The 16,073-nt window shown below is 39.3% G+C and overlaps 1 protein-coding gene and 1 long non-coding RNA gene across 2 annotated transcripts in view; one reads left to right on the top strand and one right to left on the bottom strand.

The window, feature by feature from the left end:
• The window catches only part of LOC145458615 (uncharacterized), a 361,279-nt gene that overhangs the window by 50,800 nt on the left and 294,406 nt on the right, over window positions 1-16,073 (bottom strand). The gene's annotated exons all lie outside the window — the stretch shown is intronic.
• LOC145458309 (early estrogen-induced gene 1 protein-like) lies at window positions 1,627-14,685 on the top strand. Its single transcript, XM_080336641.1, has 11 exons — window positions 1,627-1,820; window positions 2,968-3,074; window positions 4,837-4,957; window positions 7,020-7,049; window positions 7,230-7,343; window positions 8,304-8,350; window positions 8,844-8,974; window positions 9,835-9,897; window positions 10,691-10,841; window positions 11,632-11,759; window positions 14,088-14,685. Exons 1-11 carry the CDS (start codon window positions 1,770-1,772, stop codon window positions 14,231-14,233), a joined length of 1,089 nt encoding a protein of 362 aa, XP_080192767.1. The 5' UTR covers window positions 1,627-1,769; the 3' UTR covers window positions 14,234-14,685.

The following is a 16,073-nucleotide window of genomic DNA, read 5'->3' as shown; positions in this document are numbered from 1 at the left end:
AAGTTCTGGTCGCCGGCTTGCAGCTATACAAGCCGCAAGCTACAAGGCTTTGTCCTTGCAATTTCTCGATGCACCAGGTAACTATACCAGTGGGTCTCAACCACTCAGTGCCTGTTCATGGCAGGCCAAATATATTAAAATTCGATATCTATATTCAAAAATGCAAGAAGTTGCACGCTTGTAAATTAATTGAAGTTATGAAACAAAAAATTTCTGATTAATTCAGAAATTTGAAACACATGTATTGCATTACTGTCGTAATGAAGGGTTCAATGGTTTACCTTGGGCGGATCTCGCAATGGTGAAAGTGTTGTATGAAATTGTTTAAAGTAGCCTAGAACTCCTTTCAGACAAGTTACAGGTGAAACTACAGAGACTTATAAACATGAACTTATTCATTAAATTCCAAAAGTGAAATTGAGTGTCACTTGGCGGTATAATCGAGGCTCTTGCGAACAGCAAAGTTGCATTTCTTTCAATGGAAACCGAACAATCACTGTCAAGTTGGTCATCTTTTGTAGTATACTTCCGAGTTTCGCCTTTCAGAAACTATTATATATATATCAAAAATGTTGCAATGTATCAAAAGTTTTAAATACGGTATTTACATTTAAAGCTGCATACATTTGTCGTAATGGAATTTAGGGCTAATTTTTGATTTCTGAAGGCTCCCTGGTCTGTAACATACGTTTTGAAGTTTGACCTGTCCACGAGGTCTAGAAAGGTTGAGAGAGCCACTGCTATATATGTCTTATACTATTGTTATTTGTTTATCATTTTGTTTCCTACTCCATGAACAAATTAAATTGGACATGCAAAGATTTTGCGACCAACAGGCACTTGCCAATTGATGTATCAGGTCTATATATATGATAATATATGATAATGACGTGTTACAAGACCAATGCATTTCAAGGCAAGATGCATGTACGTTCAATTTTGACTTTGAAATGCTCATGATTCACTTTATGGCAAATGCCTGCAAGCCAGATGTAACGTGCGAGCTGAAACCTTCAAATGTCAGACAGTTCAGGATGATATACAGTCCAACAGTCGATATGTTCTTAATGCACCTTCTTGTCAAACGATGTTATATAGGAATCCGCTAATAATTATAAAGAATAAATTATAATGACATTAGGAAAAGGAATGCAAATTTGATGACAGCTGCTCATGTAAGACATTAGTTATGAAATAGTGGCATGGACTGAATATTCTTCTTCATGTCTCAGGAAGAGTCTACCTTGCATTTGAAACCTACCTCAAATTTGAAACAATATTGTTGTCACTATGCTCAGTAGTAGTCTGTATGGTAATATTTGGGATATCATATATATGCAGGATCATACAGAGGTATGCATTCTCTCTTCCAGATAATTGCATAAAGGCATACTCTTTCAAGAGAAGGAAAATCATTTTCCAGACCACTTGACTCGACATCTTTATCTGCTTGTTATCCTCTCCTTTTTGTAAATAATCCTGTGAATTTATTACTGCTTCACACTACATGCATCATCTCCTTGTGAACGTGATTACCTCTCATTTAGAATAAGCCACCTATGACAAGGTTAAGGTCATATCTTATATCCATTTCATTTACAATCATTTTGTTTTATTGCCGTAGTGCAGACTGTTAGGCATGTAGCTTCGTTAGTATTACATATTTTGTGTGTGCTGAATAAGTTGATTTACAAATGGGCAAGATCTGCAGTCAATAACGTTTCAAGCGACTGGCCAAAACTTCAAATTAAGACTGTGGTTTCTGTACAATGAGCTTTCTTAAACCAATGAAGATGATGAAAAAAAGATTCAAATTTCAGGTACGGTATTATTTGTCATTTTTCATCATAATCAATATCACCAGAAATCTTATAGTTTATGTGTATTCTCGTTGGTTCATTTTATTTGTAATGGATTGCAGTACCTCGTCACATTCAGTGACATATGTCTCAATATTCATATATTGCCTTGATAGTCTATGTAATCTGTGATTCATGTTATAATTTTTGAATATACATAGCCGTAGACAGGCCGGTTTTTACAGCAAGCTGGTAGACATGTTTGTTGACACTGCCACATGGGCTTGTATCTTATGGTACAAACGGCACGCACAGCGTTTCTTACTAGCAGACCTCATATTTTGAAGTCGCCAAGCATTTGATGCTATTAAAATTAACAGTCTGGGAAATCCCGGCATGTGGTTTCTAGTTGTGTGTTGCAAATCTGTACGTGTGTAATGATAGGTGTTTTTATTCATCTGTACTGGTGAAAAATGTGCCATATAAATGTTTGTTTGCTTGCTAGCATTGTTAACGCCTTGATGGATTGATTTGTATTCATATTTTTGAGCCGAGACTGATAACAAGGGCCTTCACTAATAACCCCGATATGTTAAGTCCAACTTGAAAAGATATGACATCTAGCGTAAGGCGCATTTCCAAAATATCATGAAGATTTATTGGAAAATCTTTACACCCAGTGCCATGCCTGGACACGAAATACACTGGAAAGGCTGCATTCGTCTGTACACTTGTAAGCTATTAGAAATATATCAGTTCTTAACAAAACATCCTGCTCCAAATACAGATTCAAGTGTTTTTGGCGGTCAAAAGGCACACCAGTCCCTATTGCCTTTCAACAGTGTCCGGCTCGGAAATTGGATTATGACCAACTCCATTCCTGATGCCAGGAAGTTTTGAAATTGTTTATTGATATTGCGTTCATTCGTGCAAAATGTGTAATGCCTCCTTACCTGAACATTCACATATCGAGTGCATCCAATTCTAAACTTCATTAGGGTAACATTTTTTGTTTGATGCTATGGAACCCAAGTCCGATGTGACATATACTTTATTAAAATGGGTAAACCATTACCATGGATAAATATTGTGTATCTTTTATCTTACCATACATTAACATTGTATATAAAATGGAATATAACGTTTTACTGTTATTTTTTATTCCAAGGTCACACTATTTTTGGCGGAGCTCAGCTCGGTCCCTTTTGTGACTGGGTCACTACACTGCAAAGTGAGGCTTCGTGAAGGTGGGAATTTCACGGAGAACACAAACTGGTAATATATTTTTTGTTTGAATAGCATAAACTCATGTCATTCTTCATCATAGTATATTATATTTGTCGTGGTGGAGCTTGGGTCACAAGTCGAGGTAGTCAGGTTTTTGTGAAGGTTTACTCGAGGATAGGGTATTTGATAAGTCTTGAATGGGTAAGCCTGTTTAGGTAGATCCTTGTGTAAAATAAAGAATATTGTAAATAATAGGCAAGAATGTATAAAAATAAATTAATTTGGTTTCACTGTGACTTAGAATATCTCCAACGGAATATTGAATTATTAGCAACAAGTTTCTGTCATGGGGATAGCACTGATATTCATTTGGTAATAGTTGATGTGAAACGACATCATGCTGATGTGCTAATTGGTAATGCTCATCCTCGCAGCTTATCAATGTTGTTTGATATCAAGTATATTGATCATGCCTAGTACTTTGCATTTATTGTGATGGTTATAGCCCTGATAGGAGTGATAGCTGCGCATGTGCAAGAATGATTAGTCATCATGCTTCTAAATTAAATTGTAATATGCGTTTTCCCTTTGTCGATCGCTTTGAACCTGTGTGCCTCAAAGGACACGCCACTGAAGGGCATGTAGTCTTGCTCAGTTTTCAGGGATAGATCAATGATCATGATCAGTTTACCTACATTATTAAACAAACATCGTACGATGCGAATAAACGTGACTGTAATTATGGTTTCTGAGCAATCTAGCGTATAATTATGTTGGTATCGCTATGCTGTGACTTTAGAAGAGCATTATAACAGTTCTAGTTGAAACTGCAACCCATTTGTTGTGAATCATTCCGTTCCTTATGGCATGCAAAGATTGTCACGACGTGACCTTGCGTAGTCATGTCACGTAGTGCATCACGCTAAGGCCAAAAGCGACATAAAAGCTATGATAGATCTACTTGAGGCATTCTGAGTGTTCGTGTTTGACACCTTTTGAAGTTGAAGGTGACAGTAATGTTGACTTCAGCAATAATTGTTTGAACATACATTGACATTCTGCGAAGGTGAAGTCAAGGAAATGGGTTGCTTTTTGTGTTGCAGTCCATTCATTGTTGTGTACATGAATTGTGGGTTCCGGGTATTTCTGTTGACATAGCTGTCGGGTAATAGGTCTCAGCCACGGACTGCTAGCTCTAGCTTGCAGTCTAGTCTTATCCGTTTCCTTACCAAATACTTTTTTAATGCCACAAAATATCTTATTTAGTTTTCTCAGTTTGACGCCCGAGTAATCTTGGTGAACTTTCAAGTAGTTTTAATGTCCTTTACGGGTTGTCAAGCTGATGATGATGTACTGTTCAGTCAAATAACTGATGGATTGAATTTCGCTTCTACAGTCTTGACCGATATTCCTTCTATAAGCATTTGAGAAGTTCTATCATATGCTGGGAATCTGGGATGTTGGCATGAAATGGTTTCTTATTTGTAACATTTTTGATTGTAACCCTTTCCTTGAAAGTCTGTGACATTCAAATGTCAATAAAGTCCGGAAGGTTGTGACATTTAATGTAGGGCTCTGTGTTACTCGAGAAATGTCAGACTGTATCTCTAGTATTTATGACTCGTGACTTGTTTTGTAATGATTACCAGTTGTTAAATTTAAAACGCTACTATTGATCGTTCTTTGAACAGTAAATATTGTATAATGTGCCGGCACGCTCATGTTTTATTTGCGTCCGTTGGCTGTGTCTTGTGATGATGGCCGATCATTGGAGATGAATCGCTAACGTATGCGAATTACATTTTCGTAGGTCTGATGTGCAAGATCACACCGTTGTTTGGAGGAAGAAGTTTGTTTTCACTTGCAAAATGTCGGCGAATCCCGCAACAGGCGTGTTGGAATCGTGTGTCCTCAGAATCTCGATTAGAAAGGTGATACATTCCGCGTTGCTTGGATTGGATCAGTCTATTGACCATTGATCTATTGTCTGGGTTTAATGATCCCGTGTGTTTCAATACTTAACCGGGTGAAACGTGCGAGAACGATATCACCTGATACAATGGTTTCGATTGCCTTGGGCTCGGCTGCATTGAAAATAAATCTGAATGGCGGCCGTGTTGACTTTTGGAATGAGAGTGACTTGGCGGGTTCGTAGCTTTTTACCCCCCTGTAATCATCATTGAGGGCATGTTAAGCTTTCATTTTTGACTTGCAGTTTCACAACTTTTTGCCGGCTTAATTCAACATCAGTGAACGAAGATTTCACTTTCATTTTCACGAGTGCAGTGTAGCGTACTGTCTCATCCTGTTTTTGGTAGAGTTTTAAAATAGGCTATGTTCAAATTTTCTGGTAAATGCCTTAGAAATAGAGAAAATTGGGCAGTGGACAGGCTTTGTTTCTGTCACAAAAACGATTAATCACCTAGTTTCTAATAAATATACATCCACTATTTTATATCATTTTTGTGTATTTTGTTAACCTGTTGCATTTGTTTTTTTAGCAGAAGTAGATTTTGTTATATATTTCTACCGGTTTCTAAATCTCTGTCACTTCATGTACATCACGGGTCGGCAACCTTTTTTGCTCCACTGAACGGTTTCAAAATGATTCTTTTTCCACAGACTACAAACTTGTCGTGGATCTGTAACGCACTTCTTAGCGACCTGTGCCGGTCTGCGGACCACTGGTTGCCTACCACTGATGTACATGACATCATGCCACATCACTTGTCACTTGGTAGTCTCATAGGTTTTTGCCCCCTGTAGTCAGCGTGTGAACGCTAAGCTTTCAGTTTCATAGCTACGGTATTTGTTCCTTCAATTGAACATCAGTGAATGAAGATTTTGCTTTCATTTTCAGTTGTGCATTTAAGCATAGCTTACTGTCCCCTCCTGTTTTGGGTGAGGTTTAAAATGGGTTATGTCCGGTCCACGCGTTCCTGTTGGATTTGTGCTATTGTGCAGATGTAGATAGTGTTGTACTGTTTGATATTACTACCTTTTTACAGCTCTTTCACTTTATGCACATAACATCATTCATCATTACCATATTTTAATTTGAATGCTCGTACTTGATAAGTGACTTATGATGAGAACGAAGTATCGCCGGCACTGTTTATATTAGCTTGCTCTTCAAATATCGGCTTATTGAGAATATGTAGGTGATACCTTGTAAGGTTGGCTATGTTAGGTATTCTGGCATGGATATGCTGGTGTCTGTGAATGTTTATGATGTAATATCTAATATCAATTGAAGCCTCTGCTATTCTAGAGCATTAAATAGGCTAGACACTGACATTGGTCTTATGATCATCACTTCTTGATAGCTAATTTGATATTAGCTCATTCGGTTACTGTGATTTCAGTCCAGTATGATGATTGTAGTAGCAACTGGGAGTCCCAGTTACAAATCTTTCTCTGCACTTGAAGCTTTCGAGTTAGAGATTTTTGTCTCCGTAAGGTAGTGTAAATAATATTGACTAAATATGCAAGATTCTAAGTCTAGTTTCATCCTATAAAATCTTGTTTGCCCGTCCTGGAAAAGTAAGTCGAAAAGATGTCTATCTGAGGTAGTGTGACAAATCAAATCAATCCATGAAAATAATGAACACAATTGCTGGTGATTATCTACTCAACACTATGCAATTAATGGTCTGTGTTTTGTTGGAGATCCCCTGTTAAACAAATTGTCGCTGCCCTTCTGGTTAATCATTATTGTAAGTAAAACTGCGCCAAGAAGTCATTTCATACTCGGAAAATATATATTGATTATATAGTTGATGAAATGATCGTGTGCGGTACTTTTCATGCATGCATTTGATAGCATTTAATTTCTATTTGAAATGTTCATATGATCCACTCACAGACTTTGATATTGATAGGCAGTGTTGTAGTGTAGGAGCATTTTAATTATTCAGCACTTTGTCTTCATTTGTGTCGTTATTCACGAGAATGATTGATGTTGAAACATTATTTTGTACGTTTTGCTTTTAGGAGGCCAAAGGAGGCAAAGGTGCAGTGAAGGTGAGTATCATTCTTTCCGTCTAATAGCATACTAGTACGGTATGTTAGTAATGTTTTGGAAACTAGACAGTCTTGTATGATGTTATGCAAGCGATATTGATTGATTGACGCTAATTTGGGCTTGGCCACAGTATGTTGTACTTTTGCTCATTTCTTACTCCTGTTATTTGTATTACTCAGGTTGGTCTTGTGGACTTAAACTTGGCAGAGTTTGCTGGCTCAAACCATATGCCGAGGCATTGCTTACTGGAGGCGTATCAAGAACGAAATCGCCTTGACAATTCCCTGCTGAAGGTAATTTATTTGTGATTTACTTATGGACGTGAAGGTAATTAAATTCACTTGGGTGTCTTCAAGATTTTTTGATTGTTGGAGGGATAGGTAGCCTATGTTGTGACAAACTAACATTGGGTGTTTTCTGACTCTGCAGTTGACGGCTAGCTATACAGACAATATTCCAATAAGCTAATTTACAGATGTTCCTCACGAAATAATAATTGTCCCTTTCTACTCATTGTAATAGCTTTCATGGAGTCTCTGCCGTGCCGCTAAGAATGATTGAAATATATAATCACTTATGGTAATTATTCCCAAGCAACACGTTTTCATGGACCTAAATCACTCGGAATTTAAAGAGATTTTGCATTGGTTGGGAACAAATAGTTCTTCAATGTTTTAAGACCTCTTGATTCCTTCTGTAGCCAATTGAAATTGAATCTTGCACAAACCAGGTTTTTAAACTATCTACGCAACAATACAAGAACCTCACATTATATATTTTGTCCATTTTGATTGAAAAATTGTATGGCACTTACTGGTAGCTGTTTTTAGGCTTCTTTTGGTCATGCTTTAATCAGTGCCCACAACTATCTTATTAGCCAGGTGTTGTGTGCGGGTTCTGTTAGTGTTTTGGAATGTGGTAACACTTGCGTTGTGCAAAGTGTCAAATACTTTACACAGGCCGAATCAAATATACCCTTTTTGTGTTGTCTTGTGACCTCAGTGTTACACATGTATGGATAGCTGACACTCCCATTCCAAAATCTGTCAATTGTGGAGATATTCACAAAGAAAAACGCCGTTCTTTTATGCGAGCTTGCAGTTGCACACTAATATAGGGCTGGTCTCTCTGGTAGCAGGAAAAAGTAAATAATGCATGGTGACTCAACTCTATTAAATATGTGATTCAGTGCGGGGCTTTGTATCGGATGCGCGATGTGTCGTTGTTGTTCATGCATTATGTATGCTTTTCAGGTGATTGTTGGGATGCACCTTTTGTCTGGTGACCCTTGCTTCAAAATGTGAGTATCGCTGCGATACCGTCTTTTGTATTTTTTGCCAGATGTTACCGTGATTTGTGTCAAGAAGATATAACGTGTAAACACATTGCGTAACACGTAATCCATAGGATCAATATGTTGAGGTTTTGGAAATTGTGTCAATAATACCCCATGGCGTTGAGAAAATTCTCAAGTCGTTTTGAGGTGTCATCGTGACCAAAACCGGTATAATATCGGTGAAATTATCGACCATCAATAACCAAGTGTCCTGATCTGACTGTACATTTCATTATCTCCTCGTTAGAGTAACACAGTCTAATGTCCGCTATGGACATTGTCAGTTAGCATTCTAGCAATGAAACAAATCCGGAAATCCAAAGAATAGACACTTGCGTATCTTTATTCCGCTACAACTACAACACCGTGTTGTGAGGTAAATCCAAATCCGGAATTATCGCTACCGCTACAGTCAGCACAGCTTTCTATATTTTGACGAGTGAATTTCCTACGTCAGCCCGACGATGCGCGATGCAGCCTTACCTCTCCCTGACGAGTTAACGGTGAACGAGAGACGGGAAGGGAGCGAAAGTAGCAGCTTCGGCAGCCTGACAAGAAAATCACAGAAGCCTTTAACCTCATATCCAAGTACGTTAAATGATATAATATACTTGTCTTTTAGCGTTGATGCGAGATCACGGCATGGTTGTGTGAGTTTTAATGAGGCGGTTTGAGGAATAAAAAGCCACAGTAAGATACCATCTTGTACAATTTTTGTTTTGATTAATCCAGAAGCTATAATTCTAATGACCATAGATTCCCTGAGTGTTGGCGAGTATTAAAAGAGTTTTGACGGGTGCTCCTTGTTAGAGAGCATGAACATGCGGATATGAATCTCTGAAATGCCGTACATGAACGTGAGAATATCACACCCATCCTACTGAATCAGTAGTACTGATTGGTATTGCGGATCACATTGAGTAAGAATTAGCGACAATCGATTTATTACAATAAATCATTGCTTCCTTCGACATGGTATTATTTCGGACTTGAGCAGCCAAAAATTTAGTGGGGCGTTGAAATCTCGATGAACTATTCAATTTAGGGGATGAACTGCTCACCTCATACTATAATATATTTGAATACCGGTACTGTATGAATGGATATGTTAAACTCTGATGCTAATTTTTGGCAGTGGGTCAAGTGGCTAGATAATTCACCAAGTGCTGTTGCCTGGATACGTGTTGAGTGCTAACATGAAAGTACTTGCTAGCATCATGGCATCATAAACACATTCGTGCCTGATAATAATAGATTACCAATAAGGTATGGCTAGCGATTTTAGTTGAAAATTAAGAGTCGACACTTTGTTTCGTATCGTGGAGTTAGCTCAAGTATTTTGGAATGTCAAGTGCTTTCTTGTGCGAGCAAATGATCAATGTTTGTGGGCGTGCAACGGATCAGATTGGAATTCGCTGCAAAGTCGAACGATGTCATCTCCATTTCAGATTCGATTGACTCGGGACATTCTCGGAATACAAGTTCTGCGAGTCAGCATTCCAAAATCTCAGGTGAATTTTCAGCGCTAGCCAGATGACTTGTCTAGGCCACGCTTGCTTTACGCGGCCTGTGTAAATAATTGATTTTGTTTATCTCGGTCAATCTACATGTGCCGGTAACCATAGTAACTTGTTTACGAGTGTTTTACGCTGATTTCAGCGCTGTTGAATGTACGGTAAGGCCATAATTAAGCCTTGTGTGAGCAGTAGAGTTGTACGTTTTCCGCCAGTGTGGTGCTCATATTTAGTGCATTAGGATCAATATCGTTACACCGCAAAACCCAATTCTCTTCAGCTAAATATGGATGATTTCCAACATTAGTTAAACTTTTACTCTGGAAACTTTCATTTCGTGGACTATCATCTATATCTTGTTTCTTGGTATTTATGGTTATTCAATACATACATTACATGGTTATTTGGGTTTTTTTGAAATTGTGATTTCTCAAATGTGAAGTGTTACGTGTCGAATGGGTCATTATTTCTGAGTATCTTTAGCTGTCGGAAGTCATTCATATACCATACCCTTGCTCTGCCCTGATAATTCAGCCTGCTTGGAGTTACCAGCATTATAATACTATTGGCCAATGAATCAAATAAGTTCCTAAACCGCATTGAGGAACAGTTATGTTTCGTTTTGGTTACTTTTCTCCCCTATTGCCCGTGTCGACCCTAGATGTTGCAAAAATTCCATACCTCGTCAATTTCAGCTTTGAGATTCCAAATCATTTCTGGACTCTTGTATTTTTTTACTGGTGCTTTGCCCGTGTCAGCAACTATCTCACCCGCCATCGCTTTTTAACAGATTCTGATTCGAAAAACGCCTCGACTCCAAATGGTACGAGTCAGACGGGCTCGCCTACAAATAAAGATTCGCGCTGCGTGCAGATCGACGGAGCGGTGTCGCCTCACCGTAATCATAAAACCGTGCCTCCGCCGCGCCCACCGCCTCCAAGGTACGTCTTCGAAAGGTTGCACTGTAACATGACCTCTTGTTAGGCACCATTAAGGACAATTTCGTAATGTCAACGGCCTACGCTGAACTTTTTGTGCGTGCGGCTATTCATCAAATTTTGCGTAAACTGTTTTCAAAATCTCGTGTCTAAATCTGAATAAATAAGAAAGGCTTTGCGGGATATCCTGAGTAATCTAATCTGGGTGTATCGATTGAAGTGATTCGAGCGTATTACTGAGAGTTGATTCTTTTTGGTGTTCTAATTACGTATTCCTCCTGTTTCTTCAATGTGTCATTTTGGAGCTATCTTTTCAGCAAGGTAGTGTCTGGAACTCTTGAATTCACTGTGTCATTGCTTGCAGTATCTGAAATTAGGTAGCGCTGATACAATGTATCTGCGAAGTGGTGGCTGACCAACATCATTATCGCAATCTGCTGGTATCGCATGGTTTTTCTCTTGCCAAATATGATATGATGATGCTAAAAATGCTTCTGTAGTGGTTTCAAAATTGCTGCAAGACAAATTTATTCGCGTGTATGAGAGAGAGAGAGAGAGAGAGGGACGAAATATTCGTCATTTGCAGATATAGTGTGTTATTTTCTATAACCAACCAAGCAACCTTAATGATGAGACTAGTGGATTCCTAATTGTCGTAAAACATTTATAGATAATATTAAATATATGAAAGAGAGATACACAGAGAGAGAAAGAATTTATTGAATAATGTCCTTTGTCCATCCTGGGTTCATCCAGCTCTGATACTGACCAAAATTAACATCTCTGCTTTCAGAAACACGATACGAAACCCTCTTGACCTGGCGCAGGACGACAGAATGGGGGTGACGCGAGTAAGTGCCGATGACATCATCAACAAAATCATGGCAGATCAAGACTTCACAAAGAGTAACACATCTGAAGGTAAGACGGTTGCCTACGTAGTGCAAGACAGGCAACTGATGTTGATGCGGTGACGTACATAAACTTTTAACCGTACCAAATATTGAACAAATTGAAAACATGTAAGGTCTAGGTAGGGTCCACAATTTTACCTTTTATCGTTTGCAATTTGTAGCTGAAATTGTTGCGAGTCGAGCTTCCTTGTTGAATGCGGGCTGTGATTCTTGAGTCACGATATGACTGACCCGGTTAAATTTATGTGCGCTGATTCGGGTCATGTGTCTCTGTATCAGTCTGGTTTTAAATCAACCAGTGTCGGCGACCCAAATTGCAAGCAGCTTCATGTCCTTGTGCCTGAATTTCAACATTATGCCGCAACAGAACACTCGGATTGTCAGATACCGGTACTATACTCGTATATAGAGTCATAGCAAACCTACATTATAGATGGATATATATTAGCGTGGGCGACTTGACATGGATGTTCATCGTTCACACAGCTTATGTCAAAGGTGTTTTACTGACTCACAGTTAGTGAACTTTCGACAGATGCAGGGTTCTTCAGGATTTGTATTTCTCTGTGATTCGATCCGGTAAAGTATGAAATAAAACGTAAACCTTTTGTTTCATGTTGAATCGTGGTATACAACAGACATTTGTAGAAAACACAATTTTACTGAGGTCTGCATCGACTGCGTGTACTGTACAGTATACTGTATTAGTATCAATATAAAGGTTCATGTTTACGATTGTATTTTAGTAGGCTGAGATGCTGTCGAACTGAGCATCTTACACTTGCACTATTTGTGAAAAACGGCATGTAGACCATTGTGACAATACATCCTCCTTTTTGAAGAAATGTCCTTCTTTTTGACAATTTTTCCTCCTTTTCAACCTAAAATGGTCCAAAAGACCACGAAAGACGTTAAATTTAGACCTAAAAGACAGACGGGTTACGCGGGACGCAAATCTGAAAAATGAATATTTTTTTGGTAGTCAACACCACAGAAGTGTCGTAAAAAGTGGGTAATGCGGCCGAGTCGAGTTAAACTGGTGCCTTTTGTTTTTTTGGTCAACACAACATTATTCCTATAAATGTAACAAAATCAGCTGTTTTCAATTTCGGTAAACGCACTGTTATAATTTAATAAAAGTGGCCTCCTTTCCCGATTCCAAAATATGGCAATCCTGATGTAGACATTTTGTAAACAAGTAATGGTTCCTAAAAACAAACCACTTACAACGATTGATCTGTAAATTTCTAAATTTGGGCCTTGCGGATGTTTTCCCAGTGTTTTACGATTATACTAAGCCGACTTGATGCAAGCTTGTTGTCACGTTAGAACGAATACACGTCTTTTGCTGACCCATAATCTGAATAGTCTCAGATTCCAATTCAACCTACCACATAAGTTATAATAATAATCCTAACTACACTGGTTTTACCTGGAGTTGTGTGGTCATGTCTATAAGCGCTACGTTAGCCGCATGTATTCAGAGGCGGTCAGCACCGAGGCACTAAATTAGGTTAAAATTGTGACTCAATAGTTATAATTTTAGACTACTTCCACTTTGACAAGAACATTTTTTCAGACGAATAGTTACTTTTACAATTTGAATTTTGTGAAGTAAAAGGTAGTTTCGAGATAACCTGCGACGCATTTAAGAGTGAAATGGTCCTCAGTAGGGTGATTTTTTTTACCTAAAAACGCACGATTTTCACCTAAAAAATCAAAACTTTTACATTTTTTGTCCTAAAAAAACTAAATTTTGAACGTATTTTTGCCCTCGTCTATGTAAATTAGGTTTTTCGCACATAATGTTAGAATTGTAGTACTTACCTTCATTTCTGGTTGGAACTGTCTGTCCTTACGAAGTAGTTTGGTCTGAGAAGACTTTTTTGACACATAAAAACTGACATGAAATCTGGACCTATGAAAAATTCCGGTAGTTACATCACGCATTATGGTAGTGGTAGAAATAATTAAAATTTGTTGTAGTATGACGAAAGATACTTTCCTACATTCTCGGGTAGAAAGTGTCTGTCCTTACTAAGTAGCTTGCCAAGAATGGTGAAAGAACGTTCAACAGCAGCAGTTGTTTGCTGGCAACACTGAATTCTGACAATGTTGTCTACATCACAAATTTTCATCATGCGCTTCTGATATAAGACCAATGCCCACGTCGTGTTGCGTCGGTTAAGATATTGTGGTACGTTGAGCATAACACCGTCCGTATCCTATTTGTTTCATTCAACTGTATGATTCACTATGAGCAGACAAGTAATTTTGACGTGTCTTGGAAGTTGCAACTTCTACTTCGACTGACTGTGCATGTATTTCGTTTCAGACGACGGAGGTCTCCGATTGTACATTGCAAGCGACGGCACTACGGCGTTGGGCGGGCAGAGCTTTTATAACCGGGGCGGCAATTTTCAGCCCGTCGTTATCGACCCGGCGCAGTCCAGAAACTCTGAAGTCGCGAACAGAACGTAGGACCCGGCTGTGGACTCGCGCGTTTTTTCGTTCTTTTCCTCGCCATAAGGTTTATGCAGGTTTACGCGAGGTATTGTCGGTGGCGTTTCCCAGCCTGGTGAGAACATCACAAGCTTGCGAGTGATTGATTTTTAATCGTCGAAGTATTAGCGGGGTGTGCCCGCACTCCAGTTTCGGCAACAACATAGTAAATATCAAAAGAGCTCGCTGCTGCGAGCAATTTTGTTTATTCCTGTTCTCGGCATTGAGTTGGTCATAAAGAATAGCCGGTTTCCAACAACCCACCATACTTTCATATTAAGGTGGCAATCACCAGTTCTTCGAAGAGTTCCTTTCGCTGATTTTACTGACCATACGCTAGTCGACGTCCATCCAGATTGTCACCGTAGAGCGCTAAATTTTGTCGTATCTTCATATTAGTCATTCATTCAACAACCCCGGTTGCTTTCCGAAGTATTTTGTAGCGTGTTTCAGAAGTCAGGGTTTCCCATGAGTCGTTCTGGGGTCTGTGAGATATCTGGCTTGGTGTGGCAGTCATTATCTGGCCCGGTGGATAGTTTTCGTACATTGCATCTCAAATTTTCAAATGCCTGATCTGATGGCTCTCGAATACCCGATACTTGGTGGGTTTTAAGAGGCCCCAACTCTCAGTGTAATATAATGATTTTATGTAATCATTGTGATCCGTTGAAACGAACATCCTGTCCCGTGCTTTTGACCAGACATCCGACAAGTGATAATGTATTTTCGAAAGTCACTGTGTTTGAACACACTGCGCTGAGCGCCCGACCGACTAACAAGTTGTACCCCGGACAATATTCTGTATTTTTGGCACGGGCGGAATTGAAGCTTCGTTTGTGCCCGCCTATGATTTTTCGGTTGTGTCTTCTGATATCGACCTTTGCGCTTATTACACAACGCTTGTAATGCACTATAGAGAGCCGAGCTTACTCTTGAAGAGGCCATGACGCTCTTGTTTCTTTCTTTTCCTATTTTAAAGGTGCTTGCGATAACTTGAATCGTATTTTCTGTCGGCGAACGTTCGGGGAACTAAGCTATTTTTTTACGATTATTTTTCCTGGATTTTGCTACTGCCGGTGTACGGTTCTTTCACAGTACGCTCGGAGGAAATGGTAAATTTCTTTCTCTGTGGTTGATTCATTACGTTTCGTTTTTGTCGCGGTAGCCTTGCTGGAAAAAAGTGTTATTGAATCAGAAAAGAATATACGATTTTCAGCAGAATGGTGTCGTTGTGGTTTTCTGGTGTTTCGTGGGGTATGAATGACTATGCACTCAAGTCTTGAGGCTAAATATGTGCGGTTGTGGACTTGATAAAACTTTTGGTCGCTTGGCACCGCTCGCAGAAGCTGTGGAAATGCTACCTACAGAATGTATGCACAATTGCACATCACGCATGTGCATTACCAGCGTCTGTCTGTCTGTCTACCTGATGGACTACAGGCTGCTTGGAAAGGGGAAAGGTGGCTATTGCTGCTCAGGGGGTCAGTAACTAAATACTTCTACTTTTGGCGTACTCACGATGACTATTTAGTATTTAGATCACCTCTTCTGCTTGTCGTCTTGACGCAAAATCGCTAAGGCGTAGGTGTCCACTGAAGCACGTTTTGTGCGGACACTATGCACACATCACCTTGCACACCTGCGTTCAGAGCTTCTGTCACCACGTCCAATTTTGAATGGATTCATCACGATGTTCGCTTGACCCAACTCTCGGGTTACCATTACCATACGTCCTCCGAGGACGCCCAAACGTCCCCATTTTTGGCAATCGTGATTCGTCCGTTTTTGCTTTCACAGCGGGCACAATAAGAAACCTAAA

The sequence above is a fragment of the Botryllus schlosseri genome, chromosome 16 (genome assembly GCF_051294905.1).
Source record: "Botryllus schlosseri isolate E-star chromosome 16, Bs_hap1, whole genome shotgun sequence".
Taxonomy (NCBI): Eukaryota; Metazoa; Chordata; class Ascidiacea; order Stolidobranchia; family Styelidae; genus Botryllus; species Botryllus schlosseri.
This window is presented reverse-complemented; position numbering and strand designations above follow the sequence as displayed.

What these genes read in the sequence shown, in the direction of transcription:
- LOC145458309 (XM_080336641.1), top strand. Translation starts at nt 1,770, where the DNA reads ATGAGCTTTCTTAAACCAATGAAGATGATGAAAAAAAGATTCAAATTT. An exon ending in GGTGACCCTTGCTTCAAAAT is followed by an intron (nt 8,351 to 8,843) that starts GTGAGTATCGCT and finishes TTCCTACGTCAG; the next exon opens with CCCGACGATGCGCGATGCAG. An exon ending in CCGCGCCCACCGCCTCCAAG is followed by an intron (nt 10,842 to 11,631) that starts GTACGTCTTCGA and finishes CTCTGCTTTCAG; the next exon opens with AAACACGATACGAAACCCTC.